The sequence below is a fragment of the Pungitius pungitius genome, chromosome 10 (assembly GCF_949316345.1).
Source record: "Pungitius pungitius chromosome 10, fPunPun2.1, whole genome shotgun sequence".
Lineage (NCBI taxonomy): Eukaryota > Metazoa > Chordata > Actinopteri > Perciformes > Gasterosteidae > Pungitius > Pungitius pungitius.
In genome coordinates, this window is record NC_084909.1 from 11094148 (window position 1) to 11119123 (window position 24976).

The 24976-nt window shown below is 42.2% G+C and overlaps 3 protein-coding genes across 6 annotated transcripts; 2 read left to right on the forward strand and 1 right to left on the reverse strand.

The window, feature by feature from the left end:
- Positions 1 to 17: 17 nt before the first annotated feature.
- appb (amyloid beta (A4) precursor protein b) lies at positions 18 to 10838 on the forward strand. Of its 2 annotated transcripts, XM_037489303.2 has the most exons (18): positions 18 to 331; positions 2441 to 2608; positions 2727 to 2856; positions 2966 to 3078; positions 3346 to 3536; positions 3620 to 3879; positions 4031 to 4198; positions 5464 to 5597; positions 5712 to 5786; positions 6261 to 6419; positions 6618 to 6746; positions 6894 to 6993; positions 7366 to 7433; positions 7826 to 7964; positions 8077 to 8130; positions 8506 to 8585; positions 8674 to 8820; positions 8921 to 10838. In XM_037489303.2, the coding sequence occupies exons 1-18, from the start codon at positions 272 to 274 to the stop codon at positions 9020 to 9022; spliced, it is 2277 nt and encodes a 758-aa protein (XP_037345200.2). In that variant the 5' UTR covers positions 18 to 271; the 3' UTR covers positions 9023 to 10838. The 2 variants fall into 2 exon arrangements, with proteins under 2 accessions (XP_037345200.2, XP_037345201.2); XM_037489304.2 differs by lacking the exon at positions 4031 to 4198 and having other exon boundaries at positions 28 to 331.
- Positions 10839 to 10952: 114 nt separating this feature from the next.
- Positions 10953 to 16373, reverse strand: gabpa (GA binding protein transcription factor subunit alpha). 3 transcript variants are annotated; one of them, XM_037489309.2, is made up of 10 exons: positions 16016 to 16373; positions 13708 to 13807; positions 13474 to 13618; positions 13295 to 13379; positions 12978 to 13202; positions 12683 to 12877; positions 12511 to 12567; positions 12169 to 12294; positions 11750 to 11942; positions 10953 to 11654 (listed from the first exon to the last, which is right to left on the reverse strand). In XM_037489309.2, the coding sequence occupies exons 2-10, from the start codon at positions 13782 to 13784 to the stop codon at positions 11435 to 11437; spliced, it is 1323 nt and encodes a 440-aa protein (XP_037345206.1). In that variant the 5' UTR covers positions 13785 to 13807; positions 16016 to 16373; the 3' UTR covers positions 10953 to 11434. The 3 variants fall into 3 exon arrangements, with proteins under 3 accessions (XP_037345206.1, XP_037345202.1, XP_037345203.1); XM_037489305.2 differs by lacking the exon at positions 16016 to 16373 and adding an exon at positions 15446 to 15564; XM_037489306.2 differs by lacking the exon at positions 16016 to 16373 and adding an exon at positions 15015 to 15429.
- A 1085-nt stretch (positions 16374 to 17458) lies between these two features.
- On the forward strand, positions 17459 to 22079 carry u2af1 (U2 small nuclear RNA auxiliary factor 1). Its single transcript, XM_062565068.1, has 8 exons — positions 17459 to 17578; positions 18740 to 18827; positions 19683 to 19749; positions 20011 to 20060; positions 20275 to 20373; positions 20460 to 20593; positions 21423 to 21515; positions 21609 to 22079. The coding sequence occupies exons 1-8, from the start codon at positions 17535 to 17537 to the stop codon at positions 21856 to 21858; spliced, it is 825 nt and encodes a 274-aa protein (XP_062421052.1). The 5' UTR covers positions 17459 to 17534; the 3' UTR covers positions 21859 to 22079.
- Positions 22080 to 24976: the final 2897 nt, after the last annotated feature.

Here is a 24976-nt window from a genome sequence, read left to right on the forward strand (position 1 = left end):
CGTATACAAGGACACAATATTATTGGCAGAGGCTCTAAGGTTACACTATGCAATTAGCTTGCCGTGAAAGCGCGCACACGCAGTCAGACGCGCTCCCTCCGCGCCGCCGATCAGCACGGCCACCACCGAGAGCATAACACGGAGGGATCATCGGGATCCGAACACTGCAACCGCCGCCGGAGTCGACACACATTATTGCCTGCGTTGACATTTCCAATTCCAACGGGAAAATCGGGAACATAACGAGGGTGTTGGATACCGGGAGGACGACATGGGGGAGTTTACGGCGTTCTTGCTGTTACTGGTGGCGACCTTGACGCTTTCATCCGAGGTGAGCGACGTACCGGCGGAGGAAATCCTAGCTGTGTGAGGGGGGCAGTCGGTGAGCCGTTCCCTGGCTTTGCTGGTCTGCGGGGGCCTGTGGCCACAGCGGCCATCGAACCCACCGCAGCGCCGCACCGTCGGGTCCAATCTGATTAAAGACGTTAAAAAATAACTGTTCCAACGGAGATTAACGCGTTCCGCTGGTAACACGGGGCCGTGCGGCCACCGGAGATATCCCGGTAACCGGGGCTAAGGGCCCGCTCTTTGTCCCATCCAGTAACGGGATCAGTTTTTTCCCCGTGACAATTTTGAACATCTTGTTCTTTCAACATGGAAAACAGCTTTTTTTGAACAGATTTACTGGGTAGAATTAGCAAACCGAATATTATCCCTGATGCTTCCAATGCCTTCCGTTAGATGTCAGTGATTGACAGCTTCGCCCTATGGTGTCGGACATGTTTTGATGGGTTCAGGGATGGAAGAAAAGAAAATCAGTTTATCATTCTGCGACTTGTTGTAATCAATCGCTGTTGTCGATGTAGATGTTAGATTGCTGACGTTACGTTAATTCACCAGACCAACGCACTGGCCACGGTCTCTAAGGGCCAACGCCAATGTTCGCCTTTTCCAGAATAGGACACGGATTGGCATGGTAACGGTAGCTGCTCGTTGCTAACAACGTCGTGTGCAGTCAGTTTGTCTTCTAGTGGTCGGTCTGCGGTTCGTCCTTTTCAAAGGGTGACGGTTGGAAATAGGTAACATCAAAACACCAGCTATAGCTGACAACCGCAGCACTTCCAGCACACATGGTTGGAAGTTAAGCCCCCTAATGCAATTTTTTTTAGCTTTGCTAATTCGCAGTGCTACTGCGTCGACCTGGCCCACTTCGACTAACGTTCGACCAACGTCACAGCTGCAGAGTTGCTCAGGAGAATGGAAAAAACAAACAAAGATGCAGCCCTTTTTTCCTTTTCAGTTTGACACGAGCAAGATGGCGCCTGCTGCTTGCTTCTGGTGCTGTGCAGGGAGAGGGAGACACACCAAACCGCTTAGGATCAGCTGGAAATAGGACAATCCGGGTCGACAATGCTTAATACAAAAACCGATGCATGCATCGACGTTTTCATTCCATGCAACATTTAGAATTGCAAATAAGTTATGGAGACACTACTCTGAAAAAACTAACCCATGGGTGCTGCAGAGAACATGTAGATGTGCTTACACAACAGGCTTGCACTACAACACGCCGATGTGATGACCTGCTGCAACGCTACACTTCAGTCACGTGATTTTTTAAAAGCTTTTTCTCAGAAGACCAGGTTTGACTGGTTGTCCCAGTGTAATACGATACTAGCGACCATAGAAACAAGGTAGCTTTGTACCTGGCTTGATATATCTGTGTATTGTTTTCAACAACACTCGATTAAAGGACTTTTGCTAGTGCCCATTGACTGGTACTCAGACCAGTGCAATTTAAAGCACGGGTTGGCAGGTTAACACCTTTTTTTCCTTTCCATTTTAAGCTAGCCACAACTAGAACTAAAACATGGATGACATGGTACAATGAGCTAAGGTGATGACCGAACTCAAAGGAGACAAATATCAATTCGATCTTCAAAAGAAAACATCATGAAGCCATAATTCGTAATTAGTTTGTCAGCAGATGGTTTGAATGTTATCGCGTGGCATCTGTCTAGTTGATAGCTGCCAGAACAATTCAAGGCCCAGAACGCAACACATTGGATCTCCGATTATTTCCACCGACAAAAAAGATGGGAAAATAATAAATGCAGACCGCTATCCAACATCCTTTTGGAAGTTCATTTGAAAGAATTCAGTTCAGTTCAATTCCTTGTTATTCTTTTATATATTTTTAATAGCTTGCAATGTTCAATAAGTATTAGTTGCAAATTCCTCTGTTTATTTATATATAAATTTCTACCTGCTGCAATATCATAGTCAAAGAGGCCTTTAACACTATAATTGACTAATCCTAGTATCAAGACAGATGTATGTGCAGGATTGCTAATTATACACAAGCTGCATCAGGAGATCTTAATGGCTTAGTTATACTTTAGCCAATCTAGTACCATCATCTTCTTTTTCCCTCGTCCAGGTGCCCGCTGATGACTCCATGGGTTTGCTAACGGAGCCCCAGGTGGCCATGTTCTGCGGGAAGCTCAACATGCACATCAATGTGCAGAGTGGCAAATGGGAGTCTGACCTCTCGGGCACAAAGAGCTGCGTCGGCACCAAAGAGGGAATCCTGCAGTACTGCCAAGAGGTATCCAAACTCAGGAAGACTGCCATGCATTGAGAGAGCGATAGATACACAGACAGTAGACAGGAAGACACTGCTAATGTATGTAGAACCACCAACAAAATCACTCACTTTTCCCCAGGTGTACCCAGAGATGCAGATTACAAATGTTGTGGAGGCCAACCAGCCCGTCAGCATCCAGAACTGGTGCAAGAAAGGCCGCAAACAATGCCGCAGTCACACACACATTGTGGTCCCATACCGCTGCCTGGGTAATTGGTTTTGGTGATATAGTTGCATTTTACCATGCACGCTTTTCTGTACAGTTGATAATGGATATACACAGAACCTGTAATGTGCAAAGGAATGTTCATGTTGCAGTTGGGGAGTTTGTGAGCGACGCCCTGCTCGTGCCTGACAAGTGCAAGTTTCTGCACCAGGAGCGCATGGACCAGTGTGAGAGCCATCTGCACTGGCACACTGTGGCCAAAGAGGTGAGGCCACCACAGCATTCAATATCACAATATCCACTTCTTAAAAAAAAAAAATATATAATTATTATTATGATTATAATCTGTGCATCAAAGCCAAGGTATTATTTCTGGGCTTTTCTCCTTATCTCCAGTCACAGAGGTTTACCACAATAAGCTCTCGCATCTCACATCATCATAACCTTATGACCTTATCGAATGCTGCGCGGTTTTATTTTCTCTTTGTATAGTGCTGTAGGAAGTCATGATTATTGCCTGTTTTTTTTTTAGTCCTGTGGAGACCGCTCCATGAATCTCCATGACTACGGGATGCTGTTGCCATGTGGTATTGATCGTTTCCGAGGGGTAGAGTTTGTCTGCTGCCCGGCAGAGGCTGAGCGAGACCCAGACAGCACAGCGCCAGAAGGGGAGGAGTCAGACGTCTGGTGGGGTGGAGCTGAGGCCGAATACTCCGACAACAGGTATCGTCACTCGCACACATTCATCCAGCATGACGGACACATCACTGATGAGACATGGACTGATCTAGACGCTCTCCCTGCAGCATGCCACACCCGGCAGCACCAGAGGCCGTGACTGCTGAGGATGACGACGACGATGACGACGAAGAAGATGATGGTGATGACGAAGAAGACACTTTTGAAAGGGATGACAATGGAGGTGGAGACAGAGATGATAATGAAGATGAGGAGGGCGACGACAACGACGTGATCGATGAACGGGATAGCGATGAGCGCAATGCCAATATCGCCATGACAACCACCACTACCACCACCACCGAATCAGTTGAGGAAGTGGTTCGAGGTAAGAAATGAAGCGCATGCACCCCTTTTGTTAATTTGTATTTATTTTGGGGTTATTTGTCATGTGTTTGTTGATTACTTTACTAGCTCATATTTTCCGTTCATTTAAATTTGACATTTAATTTGCTTTTGCCTGTGTGTACATATCTCAGCCGTTTGTTGGGCTCCTGCTGAGTCAGGCCCCTGTCATGCCATGCTGGAGCGTTGGTACTTCCTGCCTGAGAAGGGCCGCTGTGTTCCCTTCTTGTTTGGGGGCTGTGGGGGCAACAGGAATAACTTTGATTCGGAGGAGTACTGCCTAGCTGTCTGCAGCAGCTCGTGTAAGTCCCAGGGCCGGAGCCGTCTAAACCGTGATGTTTACCCCGCCACGAGCCTGATTCCTGTCCCCAGGCTTCTGCAGATGTTTCCGTCTCATTCACTTTTCCTGCCTCTCCCTTTCCCAAGTGTCTGATGGCTTTTAGCCAATTTGAGCTCCGATGAGTGGATTTGTTTGCCCGTCTTGTGTGGAGTCTTGTTTTCTAAGCAGGATAAAAACATATCGTTTGCATATATATGATTGCATTATTATAAAATGTGATCCAGACCTAAAAAATCTGACTGTAGATGTCAGCTAATATTATTCAAACAGGAGTAAATATAGATAAAGATAAAAATGATAAGTTGTAGTGATTTATTGGTTTCTTGACAACAATGGAGGACTATATCAGGCTTTGACTAAACCGATACAGATGTTGTATCAGCCGTTTATTACATTCATTTGATTTTTTTGTCCATAAATGGAATATTCTTAGCCGTAGAATTCTCAATTGACGACAAGTCATTATAAATCAGTAGTTTATATTGTGGAAAGCGGCCATGATACCCTACCAGGGATTTACTTCAAATCCATTTAATTACAAATTTCATAATTTCAACCCTAACTGATACTCTTTCCAGCATGTGGACGATGCAGCGTAAATATTACTAAGCGTTGAATGTCAGTGTGTGTCGGCATGGATTTCCACACACACACACACACGTTTGTCTGCATGTTTTGCAGTAGGAAGGTCTCTTTCTGCAGCTCTTTAATATCTGACCTGCCAGCTGTGGCTCTGAGGATGTCATAAATATGTTCTAAGCAGCTGCGTGTTGCAGTATGATACCGGTGACAGTGAGAGTGTGAATGGGGGAGGGTGTCACAAAAAGGTAATGGATGGGTTGATTTGTTGTTTCTACCCATACTCCTCAGTGGTGCAATCGCTGCCCTTATCCTGACTCTGCACTTTTCCATCTTATCTCAATGCGCCCACATTAAATAAGGACACATGCACTTGGACTGGAAAACCAATCACCCTTTGTGCCCTGATGATTGGCGTTTCTTCTAAACCCGGATTTGTCTCTCTATTCAAACAATCTGGATGTAACACATGGCACACATCACATGGATTTTCATTGGTGACTGTTGTCTGTCTTGCCTCTGTAGAATGCCATGTGTGTTTCGGAGGCACTGGGATAAATGCTTTTTCACCTGCATTTACGTTTCATGCATCCTCTTAACTACCCTGAGTGCTCTGCGTTTGATTCCTGACTCTTTGATCTCCTCCAGTGCCCACCGTGGCCCCCAGTCCTCCAGACGCCGTAGATCGGTACCTCGAATCTCCAGGGGAGGAAAGCGAGCACCCTGACTTCCAGAAGGCCAAGGAAAGCCTTGAGGCCAAACACCGTGAAAAGATGTCCCAGGTATGCTTGTCTGGGATATTGCCTGTATATTGGCTATTCAAGCTGTCCAAATGTCTGACATGACGAGACAAGGCCTACATTTGGTTTGGTTTGTGTGTGGCGCTTCGTTTCCAGGTGATGAGGGATTGGGAGGAGGCTGAGAGGCAGGCTAAGAACCTTCCCCGTGCTGACAAGAAAGCTGTCATCCAGGTAGGACACAAATCTCCACTTCTTTTTGCATTTCAACAGCATTTGTTCATTTCTACGTTGATTGTTGTGAGAATAGTTCCAATATCTAGGCCAAAATCAATGAAAAGCCACCAGTATTGTTGGATCGAGATGTATCAATAAGGATTTTGACAACTTTCTTTATTATTTTAAAACCTCATATGGCACTTCGAGCTTCAGATTACAAAGTCATTGCTCTTCTCGCTGTAGATGCATACACACTACCAGGCAAATGGGGTTTTATGCATTACTTTGTATTGGATAAATTTATAGATGACTATGAGTCAACTCTTTTATGCTGTAGAATTGATTTTAATAGATTTTTATCATATACATTTTGTGTACATAAATGCATACATTATCGACGTATCAAAATAATTTCAGCAAACATAATAGTTTCCTCCAACTTTCTCTATGGTAAATAACACTTCTGGGTGCATCGTACCGTATTTGCAGCACTTCCAGGAGAGGGTGGAGGCTCTGGAGCGGGAGGCCGCAGGAGAGAGGCAGCAGCTGGTGGAAACTCACATGGCCCGGGTGGAGGCTCTGCTCAACAGCCGCCGACGCCTGGCTCTAGAAACGTACCTCGGTTCCCTTCAGGCCAATCCTCCACGGGTACGCCCACAACCCCACAACCATGTCCATATCTGGACTTTTGATTGAAAACCAAGCTGTTGCAAGAAGTCGTGTGTTTGTATTTTTTGTAGCCTAGAGCCAAATCACAGCTGTCTCATGTTCCTGCAGTCACAGCCGGCAGGAAGCATAACAAAGCATTTATGGACTAAATATCTGTTTTGATGACGTCATGTCCAGCCTCGTCAGGTGTTGAGTCTGCTGAAGAAGTACGTCCGTGCCGAGCAGAAGGATAGGCAGCACACGCTGAAACATTATGAACACGTCCGCACCGTTGATCCCAAGAAGGCCGCACAGATCCGACCTCAGGTACTCGACTCCACATGCGCACAGTCGAAAAAGCTTTTAGCGGTTTCAAATATTTTAATGCGTTGAATGATTTTAAAATGACGATATTCGTGAATTGTTAGTACGGCCTGAAATGAAATCAAACCGTAACTGGTTGACTTTTTTTAGGTTTTGACCCACCTACGTGTGATTGATGAGAGGATGAATCAGTCCGTTGATCTGCTCTACAAAGTGCCCAAAGTGGCGAATGAGATCCAAAGCCAAGTCTGTAAGTGTCTATTTATACGATTTTGTTTTAAGTTAAGGTCTGTGTTCTATACACTTAAAAGACTAAAAGTATATTAATTGATTAGTTTGTCAAGAGAAAATGTGTATGCATAAATGGTTTCAGCTTCTCGTACTATCATCCTTCCTCTGTCCGTTTACTTTTAAGGAGAGATGAGCTTGTTATGGAATACTGTCCAATCAAGACTTCATGTGCAGTCCTAACTTAGTGTTCCCTCACAACCTCTTGTAGTGCTGATCTACTACTGTTAGTTTGTCACTTCAGTAGTCAGGACACGCCGTTTCTCCCTCCGTCCCACCCATCATCTTCATCCTGCATCAATCTCGCTCACTCTTTTTTCCTTTTCCTTGCCAGCTGTTATAATGCAGAGAGTTCAGTCGGAGCTGTCGCAGCAAGTCTCTTCACTGCAGAGCGACAGGCGGGTGAGTCCAGTTGCACTCACTCACCTGTTTATGGAGGTTGGCCCATGGGAACTGTGCCTTCTTGCTGGGTGGGGGGGGAAGGAAGAGTTTAATTCATAAGCTTGGGGACAATGTCATTTTAGATTTAGTGTATTATGACATATTGGCTATTTCAGTCTGTATGTCTTCATACACGGCAAATGCCGAAAATGTGGCCAACAACCGATTAGGTATTTTCTTTTAGCCTTCTTTAGCCGTTTGCAGGAGATGCTTTTGCCATTAGAGCTGTTGTTCAGTGCTTGCGGCCCTACCGGCACGTTGATGGGAGGAAGAAACCAGCAGTCACAAAACAAAATACTCATCTGGATTAGATGGGGTTATCAAATAAAAGAATGGTGCTGTGTGTGTTGCAGGTGAACGGCAGGGTGAGCTACGGTAACGACGCGCTGATGCCTGATCAGACCTACAGCTCTGCTCCGATGGACCCCGGCCTGGACCGACTGGGATTCATCCACCCCGAGAGCTTCAACCAGCCCAACACAGAAAACCACGGTAACACAAAAAACAACTCCGTACTAAGATATGTTTGAGTATCATGAAATGTATGTGGAATGTGGATGTCAACTTGACTTTGGAATTTTCCATGTGTGATCCCCCCCTGCAGTTGAGCCCGTTGATGCTCGTCCAATTCCAGACAGAGGACACCCCACACGACCTGGTGAGTGCGAGGGTGCGATCAGGTACCTTGTGTCTGCTAATAACCGTTTCATAACAGACTCTTACGAAAATCAGTTGAGTTTACCTTTTGGATTTTTCTTGTAAACACGAAAAGAAACGAAAGAAATGTTTCCATTCAGTGTTAAACTAAATATTTGAGAGCTTGGCTTTAACGACTTCTTAAATGTTGTATCTTGTATTATCAGGATTTGGCTGTGATCTTTATTGCCCATATCACTTATATCTCTGTTGCAAATACCTGTCACTTCTGTTTATAGGATCCTAATGGACAAAGTATATTATCCTATGAAGGACAATTTCCTCATGACAAAGTCAATGGCTTTTGATTACGTTTTTTTTGTGTATCTTATTTCAGTATCTGCGGTGAAGGCAGAAGTGCGGATGGAGAGTGAAGAGAGGCAAAGTGCTGGTTATGAGGTTTACCATCAAAAACTGGTACGAAAACACATTTTGTAATGAAGTTACAGTCCTGAGTTGTTGTCTTTGCTTTGTGCACAAGTTTAGTTTTTGTTCTCAATGGCAGGTATTTTTTGCTGAGGATGTGGGGTCCAACAAAGGTGCCATTATTGGACTTATGGTCGGCGGGGTTGTCATAGCAACTATCATTGTCATTACTTTGGTGATGCTGAGGAAGAAACAGTATACTTCTATTCATCACGGAGTAATTGAGGTAAAGCTTTTAAGTGGAATGGAGCAAAGTGTATTCATTTGTTTGTCAACATTAAGTAGGAAAAACACATTGCCTTACCGATCTACTTTTATTTTGGTAGGTGGACGCAGCTGTGACACCAGAGGAGCGTCATCTGGCCAAAATGCAGCAGAATGGCTACGAGAATCCCACCTACAAATTCTTCGAGCAGATGCAGAACTAAAGAGCCGCCGGTCCACATTTCCCCCCCAGACGTGACCGCTCACTCTCCCCTCGTAGGTTCCATTCTGGTCCTTGCGCTCAGCTCCTGCTTCCTCATTTTCAGGGCCAAGGAAAGGTGTGAAGAGTGCTGCAAAATTGTTATGCTTTTTTGACAAAAAAGATAAGTGAAATCTTTTAACAGTTTTTGTGCCAAAGGTAAAATGAGCATTAAATCCCCAGATGGCAAAGACCAACACATGAGCTTGTATTTAACTGCAATTGATCTGACAAAGGTACACCTGTTTCACCTGCACATTTCAGCCAATCGCAACCAAAACTTCAAAATGTTTGTACTGGAAAAGAAAACCTGGTGATGATTGATATGAAGTCCCGAAGCAGAAACCGTCAACATGTAAATCCAAGCAGTTTAATTCCCGGCCCCCACCCTCCTCTTCTTTCAGACACGCACGCACACACACACACACACACACACAAAGAGGCCCTTTGCACAATTGGAGCCCAACTATTTCAGGTTTGTTTTACAAAAAAGTAGAAAAATATGCAGAAAAACTAAACATTATCAAAGTATGTAAAAGTTTAAGCATATTGAATGTTTTTGTTTTCTGATTTATTTTTATTTTGTATGTGTAATATATTAAGACAGAGATTAGCTGTAAGTATATGTAGTGCATGGCAATATTGATTGACAGATTCAGTAAGTTAAGGTTCAGCGGAGTGTCCTCTTATTAGATATTTTAGCGAGATTGTACATTTCCCTTGCGTCTTCTTTGTGATCTTGTGATATGGAGAAGAAAACTCATATTCAGAACCTGGTCTGCTTTGATGTCCCACAGACTCGCTTTAACGGAATCTCGGCTTGTTGCGCTCACCCCCATGCTTCTCTGTTGTGTCAGCTGCATGGGCTTAATGCTCTGTGTGTAATATATGAAGTGTAATGGTATCCAAAAGGAGGACTATTTTGTTAGTTTGCGTTCTATGCACTCTTTTCATTTAAGCGTGATCACCAATTTTTTTGCCGTTTATGTCCTCGATGACGATTCACGCTGTTGCTGCACAACGAGGAGGTCAAACTTTAGGATGGAGGTTTTCTGAAAGTGTATAATTCCAGATTCATCATTCCATTCTCTTGATTGTAAATAAGATTGGAGAGCCCGCTTTCAACAGCCCACTTTAATTAGGAAAATCAGCCTCTCTTTTAGTCTTGTTCACGTCCTTTTTCATTCTTGCTTTCTAGCCCTCATATGTCTGTTTACCCTCTTTCTGGCTGTGTCATCTATTTTGTACAGTGTATGCTTGAAATGACTTGTCAGGCGTTCAGAGATCTAACTTTTTGTCCTCTTCAATACATTCCATCATCAAATATTGCATCCGCAGTCTATTTTTCTACATCTTCCATATTTGGAAGTGGTTTGTCAAGTGGTGGATTTCTTTGCCCCCATATCATAAAGTATTTTAAGTCCTCCATTAGAGGTGAACCATTGCCATCAGCACAGGGGAGGATGAGCACAATTAAGTTAACACCACCTCCAGTACATGAATGTGACATGCTTATTGTACTTTTATACCACAGAAACGACATATCACCTCTCTGCACATTACACTCACATGTGTACAAATACTAACTTAAGCTCTTAATCAGGTGAATGTTTAAAATTTGTATCAATCTTCAGTCTGGGTGTCTTTGGATGCTTACATTTAAACCTTCCCCCCACCCCATTGATTCAGACCTTCCTTGGTGTGTAGTTAAATGAACCATTTGCTTAGAGTAAGACAAAGCTTTCTACACTCTGTATATCATGAATAAAATTTTGAATGTACGTAAATCTTGTTCTGTTTGTCCTTCTGAATCTGCTACTATAATTCTTTAATTCAAAACAAGGATTAAAGTAATGTAATTACTTTAAATAGTCCGATGAAAAGACAGAATCGCAGACGTAGAAAAAAGCTTGCCACTTTATTCCCTCTAGTGGACAAAAAAGGGTCCAGCCATTTGGGGAACAGACACTAAATAAAATACAAAACAGGTCTTCTATTAATGGAAAGTATGAAAATACACTTGTCCTGGTGGCTATCAAAAACATGACACGGGTATATACAGTGGAAATGATCCTAAACTACAGTCAATGTTTCACTCACTCATTCACGCATTCAGTAAGATGCAAAACATTTCTCACATTCGCCCACCACATTCGTTAGAGTTAAAGAAAAAGAAAAAACCTGCCTCTGTAAAACTTCCAAACTGTTAAGAGAATGATAAAGTTGATAATCCATGCTGATCGGGGATCAGCCTTGCATTTCGGATCCTGATGGACACCCCTGTGTCCAAAAAGGAAAAAGCAGAGTTTTTTTTTTTTTCCAGTCAGTGGTGAAAAGCAAACTTTGGCAGCCTGAGGGTGCTTTAATGCGACCTCCTTTAACTTTCTTTTTCAAGCGTGGTGGCCAGCGTCACTGTGGTGATGGGCTGTCCGATGCCGTGCATCTGCATGCGAGCCAGCTTCTTCTGTTCACAGTCGGTCACCAGGTTGTTGAGCTCGGCGGCACTGTAGCCGATCAGAGTTCTCAGGTCACACACAAACTTGTAAACGAAGCGCTTGCCCTGCACCTTGCTGATCATGTCCCCGTCATAGTAGTACCTAAATGAGAATGTGAAAGTGAGAATCTCGCTGCATGAATCCCAAATAAACTCCCAACAGTATGATTATTATTCTATTTAATGACAGAAACCGACCTGAGGGCTCTGCTGAGTTTCTCGTAGTTCATGGTGGGCTTGTTCTTGCGCTGGCCCCATTTCTGTGCCACAAGCTCCGGCTGGTTGAGTTTGAACTCGCCCTCCTCGCCCACCCAGGAGATGCAGTCTCTCGCATCCTTGTCCGTCAGCAGCTCCAGCAAGAACTGCCAGAGCTGGATCTGGCCGTTGTTGCCTGGCAACAGAGAAACACAGCATTTAGTGCGAGAAAACTTACATTTGTATAAAATGAGATAAATTATAAATATTAATTTGTTCAGGATGAATTTTACAATCACCCAACACAAAGAAAGCAAGAAATATTTCACATTAAGAAATATTTCACATTTGAGATCCTTCTGTCAGATAAATTACATAAAAAACTGAAGTGACCGTCGAAGGTGTTACTAAGGGAGTACTACCTGTGCGGTTACCGGGCGAGCTGCGCTCTTCTCCTCCAGATATACGGGGAGTTCTGGGGCCGCGGTTATGCTTCAACACCTTCACGACAGTGGGTGTGCTCACTTGAGCTGGGATTATATGCACAGCTGGAGATACAGAGAAGCAAAGTTAAAGAAAAATGGAACATCAATGATCAAAATGAGCTTTTCTATTTATAATACATGTTTTCAAGGTCTAGCTTTGCTCTTTATCACTCTCCTGTAGGCTGATACAACACTTCTGTGTTTCATCAGAACAAATAATAGGCATAATGTAGTTCTGAGCAGACAGTGTCTACATGGACTTTTCAATCCAGCGCTTACGTTGATCAATAGTGACGGTAGCGTCCCCTCCAGACTGGTCCTGGCTCGCCAACACATCTGAAATATATACAAAAAAGTTAGGACCAATTCATCCCGCCATAATAGAAAGAAGATGCAACTTTGGCCTTTGTCTTGACACATAAGGCTCCTAAAACACCTTTATGTGACTCACATTTGCGCAGAAGTTCCAGATGACTCCAGAGAATCTCTCCGTTGGGCACCTTCTGAAGAAACTCGTCCTGGCTGAATAAGCACAGATCCCGACCCGGGATGTGAATGCTACCGATTTCCATCTCGTCGATGTTGAACTCTTTCATTACCCACACGGCCCAGTGGATCACCTGGTCAGCTGACCAGAGCACAGGATCTGAGGATCAAGAGAGGGGTATCACACACAATCCCATTTACTTGTTACCGTATTAAAGATGGCTGTATAACATAACTATCTTATCTATAGTTGTCCTCACCGTATGGGATGCCCAGGCGAACCTGCTCTTTGCGGTAGCCTTCAAGTGCTGCGGCCCAGCGTGTAACTTGCTCCGACGTCTCGTCCGAGAGGCCCGATCGCTCCACAGCGATGAGTTGGCCCTCCTCCACCATAGTGCCCTCCTCTCCCGCCGCATCTGGATCGATCACCACCTCTACCGTTTCCACCGGCTTCACGATTTCCAAGATGTTCAACTTCTCCTCACCTGGATGAGGGGGGGAATGTGGCACTTTGAGTTTGGACAACACCATATATAAAACTTTTACTTTTCGGACCTGTGAAGCATCCTGTCATTACCTTGTTTGGTTATTATTTGCAGGCTGAGCTGCACGGTGCCATCTGTCTTTACTCCCTGGTCGAAGAGGCTGTGGTCAGGGTGAAGCTACAAGGAGGAAAACAACAGTGTTGATTCAGAGCTCAAACGAGAGGCAACTCTGCACCAAAAATAAATCTTTGATTTATGTGCACATTGTAACCTGAATGTCCTGCAAGCAAATATCGTATGCATCCAGTGAAATTTGGATACGGGGCTCCAAAAGCTTCTTTAAGTTGCCAATGGGCTCATTTATGTCGATATCTTGTTGAATCAAGTCTGATGCAGTGATGGTCTGCTCCTCGACACTATTTGGAAATAAAGAGAACGGAAAATGTATTTAAATGTGAATTATTTGCAAGAGCATGCAGTTTAAAGTCAATGTTATGTAGCTTACCCTTCCTCCAGACATGCCTGTTTCTCCCGTTCATCGATCTCGATCTCTATCATCTCTTCTTGTTCACTTTTAGACATTCTGCTTTATACACAGAGCCAAACTGTGAGAAAGTAATGAAAAATGTGTTTTATCCAAACTGTAATTCTTATCCTCGTCTTCAACCAAACCATTTGAATGACTTTAAAACAGTTATTAACCGACAATGACTAAAACATGTTAGGGAGGGCCCTAAATTAAAAGCGCTATTGCATTATAAGGGTGGTAATACACTCATTTTGTGAGCTTAATTCCATTCAACACAATACATGTGCTGTTTGTAACAACTTAACATCAAACTATTTCACTTTTTAGAGGCCAAAGGTGACGTCCTCCAATGCCAGTAAAGAAACCCAAAAATGGCAATACAACATAAATACAAAGTTGACATGAATGTCTGTTTTTCACCATACTGAATGTGCATAACACTGCACGGTCCTTAAATGGCTACACGCTCACTGCACTTATCCTGCAGTTGGAAAGTTTAGTAGCATAAAACCACTTAGAGGACATCTAAAAAAGTTGAAAACATCATTGTCCCAACTATAGAGATTATTTCATCTCATGTGTGTAAATGTGGGTGCAACTGCAATTGGGCTTTTTCTCCAATAAAGGCCTTCCAGCCTCGACTCCTCTCGGACTGAGCCCACTGCTAACGTTAGCCAACTCGAGGGCGAGGCTTTGGCACGTTGAGGCCAACTGCTAGGCCAAAGTCACCAAAACGAGTAACCAAACGTATTCAGAAACCATAAACACACGTCGTAGGAACAAATAAAAGTGAAATGTGTTCATCGGGCCACACGTGTCGGTGCACTGGATGTGCTCGACACCGAAGCAAGTTAGCTACTGTTTTCGCAAAGGAAAGCCCCGCGGGGCGAGGCAGCCCGTCACACAACGGTCGATCCCGGTGCACAAGCCCCCCGTGAAACATCGCGCTTCGTGACTTCAATTCACGTTTAGCAAGAAAGCACACTTTAAATCTGCGCGTAGAAAACTTTTAAAACGGAAATAGAATAAACGGAAACAAAACAGCATAGGGCAAATGGAAAGGAGCCGGAAATCCTGGCTAAGGTTTACAGAGTACGAGACTTCCGAGAGCAGCCGCGATGAATGCGACACAAGCTTCCGTGGAAAAAATAAAAACAACTCCAGCTTGCGACGCGGCAAAAAAAAGACACGGGACCACCCAGCTAAATAGCAGCTGAAGCCAGCCAGACCAGCGTGGAGTAAAAGACCGATTTTGTTTAATCGTCTCTGGATGTGTAACGCACCGTGTTTTCAGGCTGGATCCGGTGACTGGTGCCACGGCAGCCGTCCGCTTTACCTCTGTTAGCGCACAGGCTAACACACTTCTGCTGCGGCGCTGACTTGAGAGTTTGTTGCTTTTTCCCTCCTCAAACCTGACGGGTGTTTATAAGATTAAAGAGGAAGTCCCCCGAGAAGCGGTGTTAACCAGCGTTAGCCTAGCCGTAGCGGAAGTTCGCTCCGTGAGTGTGTTTTAGACGACTAGCTAGCTCGATGGTAGCCGGCCTCTCCCGAAGAAGCTAAGTGATCAACAACAGCTAACGCGAGCTAGTTAGTTAGCCACAAAATAGCGGGAAGGGTTCCAATCGCGATCAACTGAGCCACAGTATTTCCACGACTTCCGTACTTTCTTCCTTCCAAAAAAGGGAAACTATACGTATCTCAAACACATCCGTACCTCTTTAAACGTCGGCCTCAGAAGATAGATAGAATAATGTTAAAACTGTGGTAGAGAAGCAGTCAAAACTCACAGTCGAGTCGTATCATGCAAGTTTTTGGTCAACTACACACAGTCTGAGGAGGGGCGGAGACTAACTGGAAACACGTTAACGCGACCCCAAAACTTCTATGCGAAAAGGTAAACTTGTGAACTTGTCCAAGGTATCAACCTAAGTGTTTAATTAATTAGGTTTGCACATCAAATTTAAATCTGATGGTAGTTATTTGTTAAAATTACCGTCTCTTCAGTTGTTTAACAAAATAACTGTCAATAATCCCACCGTGTACCTAACATTTGATGTTTCCTCCGCTGACACATTTTGTTTTGATATCATCATTTTGCTGTTCAATTGAAAATAAAACGTATACAGATTGTAAGAGCAGGCCAGTAGTTTGAAATAAAGTGTTTTGATTACTAGCAACAAAGCGAGGTGTGTGTCTCCATTCAGCCCATCACTAACACATTACCCACAACATTGTTCCCTGTTCGCGCAGCACAGTAATCATTATTGAAGGTACGAAAACTTACCCACCGCCTTCCTTAACATTACTGTGCAGGCCCCATTCAGTATCTGTGTGTGAGGTTCAAGATGTGGCTTTCAAGGCAGTCCCCCTTTCCCAAGTTTTTATAAAGGCGTTCTGTAAATTTCAGAGACAAAAACGAACATATGGCTATCTACTAAGAAGCTCTTCCTTCAATATACATCATCTCGACTTGTGGGTTTCTGGAATCATAATCTGCTGTATAGCCAACAACAAACAGATATTGAGCAGGGCCTCGTTTTGTACATCATTTGCATGTTGTCATGTTTTTAACCCTTGAATTGAATTGTCTCAAGTTAAAAGCAGAAATGTGTTTCCTAATAAACCTATCTGGGAAAATAAATATGTATTGTTTGTGGCTTTAACCTTTTGACCCAAAATATTTTTAAATATCTAATTCCCATAGATATACATAGTAGATCCCTGCGGATCACTTTCTAAAACAATGGAATACAATACTGCGTAAATATTGTAAGTTGCGGTGAGTAATAAAGATAATTTTAATCCTATGGCAACATTAGTATATTTTATGCTTTAATCAGAGTTTTAATGTCCACTTTTTAAAATGTATCACTTAGTGGCAATAAGAATTTTCCTCAAATAAGTTCATATTTCCACGTTTAAATACAACATTGTAATCGTGATTTACTTTTTAACTAAAGGGTTTCGAGGTCGGGGATGCTACACGTGTGTAGGTACAGTATGAATGCAACTCTTATCTCGAAAGTCACGCTAAAGACGGAAATGACATGTGGATGATGGTATTTACAAATTTCCGGTTATTGTTTCCTGCCTTCAGAATAAAGTATTGGTCATTTGAAAGCACAAATGATTAGGACGTTTGATATCTCACGTTCCGCGACTTCTCATGAAGAACTGAAATCAAGGAAGCTTTTTTCACAAACGTAAATCATTCAACGAAGGTTTAATGATTTACGAAACAATACACGTTTTCATAGATAAATTGAATCGTAGAGAAATATTTTTATTTTACCATAATAGTAGTTTCAATGATAGTGGGAGGGTAGTGATAGGGAAATCGTATGTGTTTCTATTTAACTCATAAGACCAGTACAGTGGACATGCTGGACTAACCAACACATTTGCAGACAGCTTTATTGGACATGTATGCTTTTGGATGGATTTGGCCTCCAGTTTTTCCTTTGCTTTCCACATACTTTTCATTGGGCAAATAAAGAAAAAAAAATATTTTTAAGAAGATAAAAACAAAGTTTAAACCTTTAGCATCTATACAACATATATAAATATTTCCTAATATATATGTATGTAAGTATATATATATGAGCATAACTTCAAATACAACATCATAAGTGAAATGTTTATTTTATTTTTTACATACGAGCTTCATATTGTTAGTTGTAAAAGTTTGTCTCAATTTGATCAGAAAACGCTGTTTCTCTATTTGTAGATTATACATTTATTCTGAAGGAGACGAGACGGATGTCTTGTCGGTGTTGCTGCAGCTTGAGCACAGGCGAGCCAAGATGGCAGAGTACCTGGCGTCCATTTTTGGGACAGAGAAAGATAAGTAAGTAGTTCACGTTTATTTAGTTTATTTTTCCACATTTGTGTTATATTGTTCTGCTTATGTCCAGTCTGACTAGTAGCACTGTACTCAGCGGGGATCCCCGTCTACAGCAGGGAACGGTACACCGGCTCCGGCGACCGACAGCTAAGCTAGCGAGAGCACGCTAGCTAGCGTTTGTAAAATACCGCGCTGCGACTGTTAGCCTCCACATCGGGGTCCGGAGCGGTGCGATTTGGCCTGAAAAATACGTGTGACTTTTGAATTAAAATGAATCACTCTACACCCTACATATAATTTAAACGGATTTGCGAATCACCAATTAACGGTGCTTTAGCTAACTATAGTTTGCATTGTACGAAAACCATAGAAACCTTTGTTTCCGTGCGAAATACACGGGTAACGTTTGCCACTAACGAAGCAGGCTTCTCACGCTGCTATAATGCGAACTAAAGGGGAACTATACTCATTAAAAAAAGTTATTCCTATGACCCGAGATAGCACAACGTAAATAATGAAATAACGTTACATGAACAACTCTTAAAAATCCCAACCCATCCAGAATTGTGACGTCATCCCGTTTAAATTCGGGAACTGTTACTATAACGTAACCGATAACGGTTTTTGGAATCAACGTGGGTCAGCAATTTTATTTTTAAGATCCAAAAACACTGCAATAGAATAAGGTGAATTTGGGTGTAAATAAAGAAACAAACTGGTGCTCATCAAAATACGTTCATTTTCTATGGAACTGGTCAAGATGTTTTTTTTTCTTCTGGCACTTCTCTAGTAGTAGTACTACTACTACTACTACTACTACTCTAGTCGTTAGCCACGTAAATAACACGTATGAATGAATGTGGTCTTGGAGGGTACCTTATGTGGTCGACTCTTCGTTTCTCTGAAATTATCTATACCACTGAAAATGAATGGTGCTCAACCCAGCCAAAATTAAATCAAATGTGATGAATGGCAAAAGACCCAACACACTTTGTTGATGCATTCAATATCTTCGATTGAAATGGATTTCATTTCAAAACTTTCTTTTTAATCGATTTATTATCTTAAACCTCGTGCAAGCAAAATGGAGACTATCCCTGCAACAATAGAGGCAATAAAGTCTTTATTTTTTCCTCATCCACAGTGTTCTCACTTTTTCCCCAGGGTCAATTGCTCCTTTTATTTCAAAATTGGAGCTTGTCGACATGGCGACCGCTGCTCCAGATTACACAATAAGCCGACATTCAGCCAGGTAAGATTGTAAATTTGTTTTTGTCTATGGTGTCCCAAAATACGTCAGCAATATTTTTCTAATTGCAAATTATGGCAGGATTTAGGTCTGAAAATGTCTGGGCAGTGGCTCAATGGTTGGAGTGCGGATTGTTTGATACTCAACCCCTACTGTTACCTGTGAAGTGTCCTTAAGAAGTAAAAACACAAACCACATAAAACAAGTTGCCCCCAGGTATCTCACAACAATCTAAATACTTAGGATGGGTGAAATGAAGAGGTCAAATGTCATGTCAATTTGTAGTGTTCCAGCTATTACAATGTACTTTCACATATTGTATCCATTTTTGAAATATTTGGCTTACAGGCAGGCAATAATGACTTCAGATATTTCATTCCAGTAATTGGCTTGTTGGCTGTCTTGCTGGGAAACTACAGGAGTGCATTTGTTGCAATTTTAGACTATCAATTCTTTTTATATTAACAAACTTTGAATTAAGAGAACAGCACTCGGGTCGGCCTTGCGCTTCAGGTCCCGGGGAAGAGCAGTGTTGCTTTTGAGGGTTTTTTGACACCACAGGCCAAGCTTTTGGATTCAGAAGCGGCACGGCCCAAGTTTACCAAAACAAAGCACTGAAACTGCTCCATTTACGGTTTATTTTTATGTACTGGTCAACATAGGATTGCAAAAAAAAAGTTTTCTTGTTGCATATGAAATCTTACTTTTGTGCTTTACGAACTAAATATGGTATTTTCTTTTCATTGCTTTTTGATCTTTTGACTGATTTAGTCGGTACCAAAAAGATCAATGTATGTCAATACCAACTTTTTAAAATCCAATAAAATCATCCCAATAATTTGATTTATTTATTTTCAGACAATTGCCCTCCTGAACATCTACCGGAACCCCCAGAACAGCGCCCAGTCTGCTGATGGCCTCACCTGTGAGTGTCTCTATACCGTCTTCTGAGTATTGATATGATGTAAAGGGGGATCAAATATATTTACATGTACCAATATGTTAGTAAAAGCCTTCTTCGCGGAAAATGAGTAGAAATTACTTATTTATGTAGAGACTTTGGCCGTTACGGTCCTTCCAGACTGAAGTTGTTGCGATAGGCTTTTACCGTCTTTTTCTTTTCTTTTTTATAAACCGATTTATTGAATCAATTCTAAAATAAATCATCTTCTCTTTCAACCACTAGGTGCCATCAGTGACATGGAGATGCAGGAGCACTATGATGAGTTCTTTGAGGTAAGTTCTGAACATCCCATGTAGGGAAGGTCAGCATCACTTTTTGACATCCCCACCGTAGTTCTGGTTCACTTCAACTCTTTGTCTGGTACGGAACAGGGAAAGCTCGTTGAAAGTTTTTTAAGTTACATTTTTATATCCATTCAACAAAGGACTGTTGCTCAAGCTTCCATCAATTGCAAATAAGTCACGTTATGCAACACTTCACTTTCAGGAAGTCTTCACTGAGATGGAGGAGAAGTATGGAGAGGTGGAGGAGATGAACGTATGTGACAACCTCGGGGACCACCTAGTAGGAAATGTGTATGTGAAGGTGGGTGTCTCAGTCTAAAAGCCATGCAACCACTTGTGTAATGTCTTTTGGCTTGGGATTTTACCTAAAATATGTTTTATATATAGTTCCGTTACGAAGAGGATGCTGAGAAGGCCGTGATAGACCTGAATAATCGGTGGTTTAATGGACAGCCTATCCATGCTGAGCTGTCCCCCGTCACCGATTTCAGAGAAGCCTGCTGTCGGCAGTATGAAATGGGGTGAGTGCTGCAGATCACAATCTGATTATAAGAAACGAGGCCCAATGAAACACTCGGCCCTTAAGATGAGTAATGACCCTAACACCTAACCCTACACGGGTGTGACTCACCAGAGGCCATGACACAATATCATAATGAACTTGTGATACAATAATATTGCTGTTTGGTGGTATGCAGAGTTTAGAGATGTTAATTGTGCAATATATTGTGATTTAGTCCTTATTTCATAATTGCAAATTGCATTTTTCAAAATCTGTTTTTATTTAATAAGATACAGTTTTACCCCCAACTTCAGTCCATTTCTGAAAGGTCTATGAACTGAAACATTCACTATTAACCATTTCCTTTCACTCATTTAAAAACAAACCTTCAAATTATTAGCAAATTACAGATTGTATTATTAAAATTAACCTTAGTAACACAAATGATTGTAGTTATAAGATGTTGACAGCAGTTGTCACTCATATTGGTTACATCAATCCTTTGTTGGATTATAGCAGCTGGTCACCAAGGCAACAGACTCTAAAATAATTTAATCTGCTACTTTGTTATAGTTTATAGGGTTTTCTCATAAAAACACTCATTTCAAATAAGGAAATAACAGATTTATTTTGATGTAACAACAGTATTTAATTAACAGTGGTCCGTTTTGCTTTCATTTTTGTCCTGTTGTAATTAAGTTTATACGGCTTGTTTATTGGCCTCCAATGAGCAGTGGGTCAAACATCTCAGTGATTTGTAGGTTCTGAACCAAAGCTTCTGCACAGAAAGTAGCCATCAGTCTGGTTCCCCTGTGCTGTAACTGATGGGCGTCGCCCTCTCTCCACAGGGAATGCACTCGTGGGGGCTTCTGTAACTTCATGCATCTGAAGCCCATCTCGCGTGAGCTGAGGAGAGAGCTCTACGGACGCCGGAGGAAGGGGTACAAACACTTCTTTAAAAAACATTTTTTACATTCAGGAACTTCAATAAACCTAAAAGAAAAATAACAATCACTCCTCCTTAATTCCCACAGCCGCCATAGGTCTCGGTCTCGATCGAGAGAGAGGCGTTCTCGCTCCAGGGACAGGGGTCGGGGAGGCGGCGGCGGGGACAGAGGCGGCGGCGGGGACAGAGGCGGCGGCGGGGACAGAGGAGGAGGCGGGGACAGAGGAGGAGGCGGGGACAGAGGCGGTGACAGGGGCGGTGGGGACAGAGGCGGCGGCGGCGGAGGTGGCCGTGAGAGACGCCGCTCCAGAGACAGAGAGCGTTCTGGACGATTCTGAACCACAAGCCATGACTACTTGTCTTTCCCTCCCCGTATCCATCCCTAGTCTTTCTTCTTCTTCTATTTTTTTTTTTTTTTAATGTTTGTACCCTTTCAGATCTATTGTAGGTATAATTGGAAGGTACCTGATTTTGAAGCTGTGACAGCATTGATGAACCGTTTTTTCTTGATTTCTGAAAATGACTTTCACCTCATTAAATTTCACATTTTTACTTAACATGACTGATTCATGTATCGTATCTGATAATACAAAACTTAAATTATTTTCTTCTATGCTGGCCATGCTTGATGGGAAACAGTAATAACAAAATGTGCACACTGATGATGATACATTATTTAGTTGCTTAATAGACGTATTCAATTGCACGGAGGTCGTAATTTTGTTTTCTTTAACTCCATTTCTTACATCACTAAGCATTCTGGGAGTGGAACGTCAGAGTAATGTCCTGGATATTTATTTTAAACACATGGCACCAACCAAGAATATGTTTGAACCATTAAAACCGTAAATAAGAACAAACACAACTGTTATTTATATTGTTACACGGAACGTGCTTACGTCTCTACAACCACAGACTTTGACATTTCCTAAATGGGCCGCGTTTATTCTAATGTAACATTTGAGTTTTTCATGCAGTTGTAAGACAGAAATTTGATAATTCTCGTGACAGCGATTAATAAACACCCCCATCAAACAAAACACCTCAATATCACATTACATAACATAACATTCAGACTGCTCCAAAATAATATCAACCACATAGCACAGAGGTAGAGAGTCGTTCTTTCCTTACAAGGCAATGCAATGATAATCCAGTTTCTCAATGGAATGGACCTTTTTGTTTAATTGCAAAATAACACTATATTAGCAATAAGTTCGATATGAGCAACAGTGCGTGCGTGCGTGTGGGGTCCTGAGCCTCAGCGGCAGCTATGGCCCCGAGCGGACCGGTCTGACGGAAGAGACGGTTTGAGGCTTCATGTCGTCCTTGCAGAAGGTGGCCGGTTTAAATGCCACAGAATGAACACGACTAGGGACCCGTTTTGTTTTCCCATGTCAGAAAACACCATTCTGTTCTGACGCTGTGCAGTTGTTCGGCTGGATGTTAGTTTCAGATCAGAACATCAGGGAGTGAAGTCGAACCTGGTTAACAGTCTCTGGGTACTGAGCTAAGAAGCACTTGTTTTAGGTATTAAGGCATGCTGACCTATTAAATTGCATGCAGAAAAGTTGTCGCTTTCATCCTTTGTGCCCGCCGGCTTCCTGCTTCAGAGGAAAAAAGGCTGCTGTTAAGAAAGGAACTTTAAGGTGTCATGTTGCTTGTGGCCCTTCATGTTGGCAGCTGTTTGACTTTCATCAAGACAAAATTAAACTTGTTCTTCTGGCAAACAGTGCAAAGCACAGCAAACTATCAGGTTTGGTGCTGCATGTAAGGGACAGTGAGGATCTGTTAGAATACATTGGATATATAAGGATGTAGTCTGTCTTCTGTAGTGTATAAAAAGTTTCAGTTGGTTGCACTTTGCAGTCCCGCCACTAGATGTCGCCCCATCTCACTGCAACTGCAAAGAGATTTCAGCTCAGTTCAGGTTTTTGGGCTCAGTGAGGCAGAAACCTCAGTTCAGGCCTCCTGAAAAGCTTCTACTCAACGGGAATTTGGTATTCATCCCAATATTTTGTGTGTTTCCACAGTGTGAGTCTGGGAACCATTTTTTTGTGTGAAGGTCCCGACTTTCAATGTTGTCAGCAAGGTTCTCTGCAAGGATTTACACACAGTTCAGTAGAAACACATGCTGTATGTGAATACTGGACACATAACATACATTCAAAGTTAATGAATAGACATGTTTGTCTACTCATTTAAAAGGTGTTTTTTTTTTGCTCAAAGAATACACATTTTACCGTGTCCTCCTTGTAGCTGCAGAAATGTGTGGCCTTGTAAGTATTTCCATAATAAAAGTATAACCACTTTGAAATATACTTTAGTTTATGTTTTTTCTTCTGCAATTCAATGTATGGCGAGTGTAACCGTATTATCCATACTGGGTCTCTCCATGTAGATCCTGCAGTGCTCAATCACCAATGTCCTTTATTACATATACTTTTTACACAGCAAATTTCAGAGAGTTAAATTCACTCTGTGAGATTCAATTTGAATGAAGGTAGATTTGTGTCTTTATTATGCAAACAAAAAAATTGTTTTGAGAGCAGATTTCTTGCATTGCAAGCAAAAATAAAGCATTTTTGACACACAGTGTTTACATTTTAGCCCAAGGAGCAATTCGGGATTAGGTGTATTGCTCAGAGACGCTTTGACATGGGACATGGAGCAGCCAGGGTTCAAACCACCAACCTCATGGTTCCCAGGCGCACCCTCACCCATCCATGTGCCACAGAATGTAGATTTAAGCCCTACACCACGAAGCATGACACTGTACACATACATTTCAAACCCATCAAAGTTAGTTTAACTCTACTAAGTGTTGCAAATGAATCTGATCTTGACACTGGATAATGACTCCAGCTCTTTTGTAATATTGACCCTGCAAGAGTTTAATCTTTTTTTTAGTGTGATTTCAACTCTGCACTTCAACACTGGAAAATGAACTCTTAAGAATTTTGCTGTGTCCATAGCCTGGATCTTTAGTTTCTTTATTGTGATAATACAGACACACCGTGGTCAGTTGTTCCTGGCCTCACGTCCTCATGTGGTCATCATAATGTGTAGTGTTTCAAACAACCATAGGGTGACAGCACTGTACTGAATATTTGAATCCTGGTGAAAGCACTGAGCTCAGTGGAATTCAAAGGGCTGACTGGCGTTCTTTCTTCTTACAGTACAAGTCAGTGCCTCAAAGCAGACAGGCAGAATCTGTCTTTATGATACTAATATTGAAATTCTAAGAGGCTTCACTGGCCATGTCTTTCAAAGAAAAAGGGGTCAGATGAAAAATAAATTAAAAAGTACTAAACACAGGTAAGAAAATGATTCAACCGAACTGGTTGTGTTGTGTATTTGTATGTAAACCAAAAATTAAATAACACAAATAATAGCACAGTTGACTGGTCAATTTATTTGTGAATATATGAATTCCCTCGCTTACGCAAAGAATAG

Bases quoted from the DNA above. Each gene is read 5' to 3' on its own strand.
- appb (XM_037489303.2), top strand. From the start codon at position 272: ATGGGGGAGTTTACGGCGTTCTTGCTGTTACTGGTGGCGACCTTGACG. The intron at 3,079-3,345 runs GTGAGGCCACCA...TTTTTTTTTTAG, and splicing joins GGCACACTGTGGCCAAAGAG to TCCTGTGGAGACCGCTCCAT. The intron at 7,434-7,825 runs GTGAGTCCAGTT...TGTGTGTTGCAG, and splicing joins CACTGCAGAGCGACAGGCGG to GTGAACGGCAGGGTGAGCTA.
- gabpa (XM_037489309.2), bottom strand. From the start codon at position 13,784: ATGTCTAAAAGTGAACAAGAAGAGATGATAGAGATCGAGATCGATGAA. The intron at 12,878-12,977 runs GTGAGGACAACT...CTTGATCCTCAG, and splicing joins TCGCCTGGGCATCCCATACG to ATCCTGTGCTCTGGTCAGCT. The intron at 11,655-11,749 runs GTCGGTTTCTGT...ATTCTCATTTAG, and splicing joins AAACTCAGCAGAGCCCTCAG to GTACTACTATGACGGGGACA.
- u2af1 (XM_062565068.1), top strand. From the start codon at position 17,535: ATGGCAGAGTACCTGGCGTCCATTTTTGGGACAGAGAAAGATAA. The intron at 17,579-18,739 runs GTAAGTAGTTCA...CTTTTTCCCCAG, and splicing joins TTTGGGACAGAGAAAGATAA to GGTCAATTGCTCCTTTTATT. The intron at 21,516-21,608 runs GTACAAACACTT...TAATTCCCACAG, and splicing joins TACGGACGCCGGAGGAAGGG to CCGCCATAGGTCTCGGTCTC.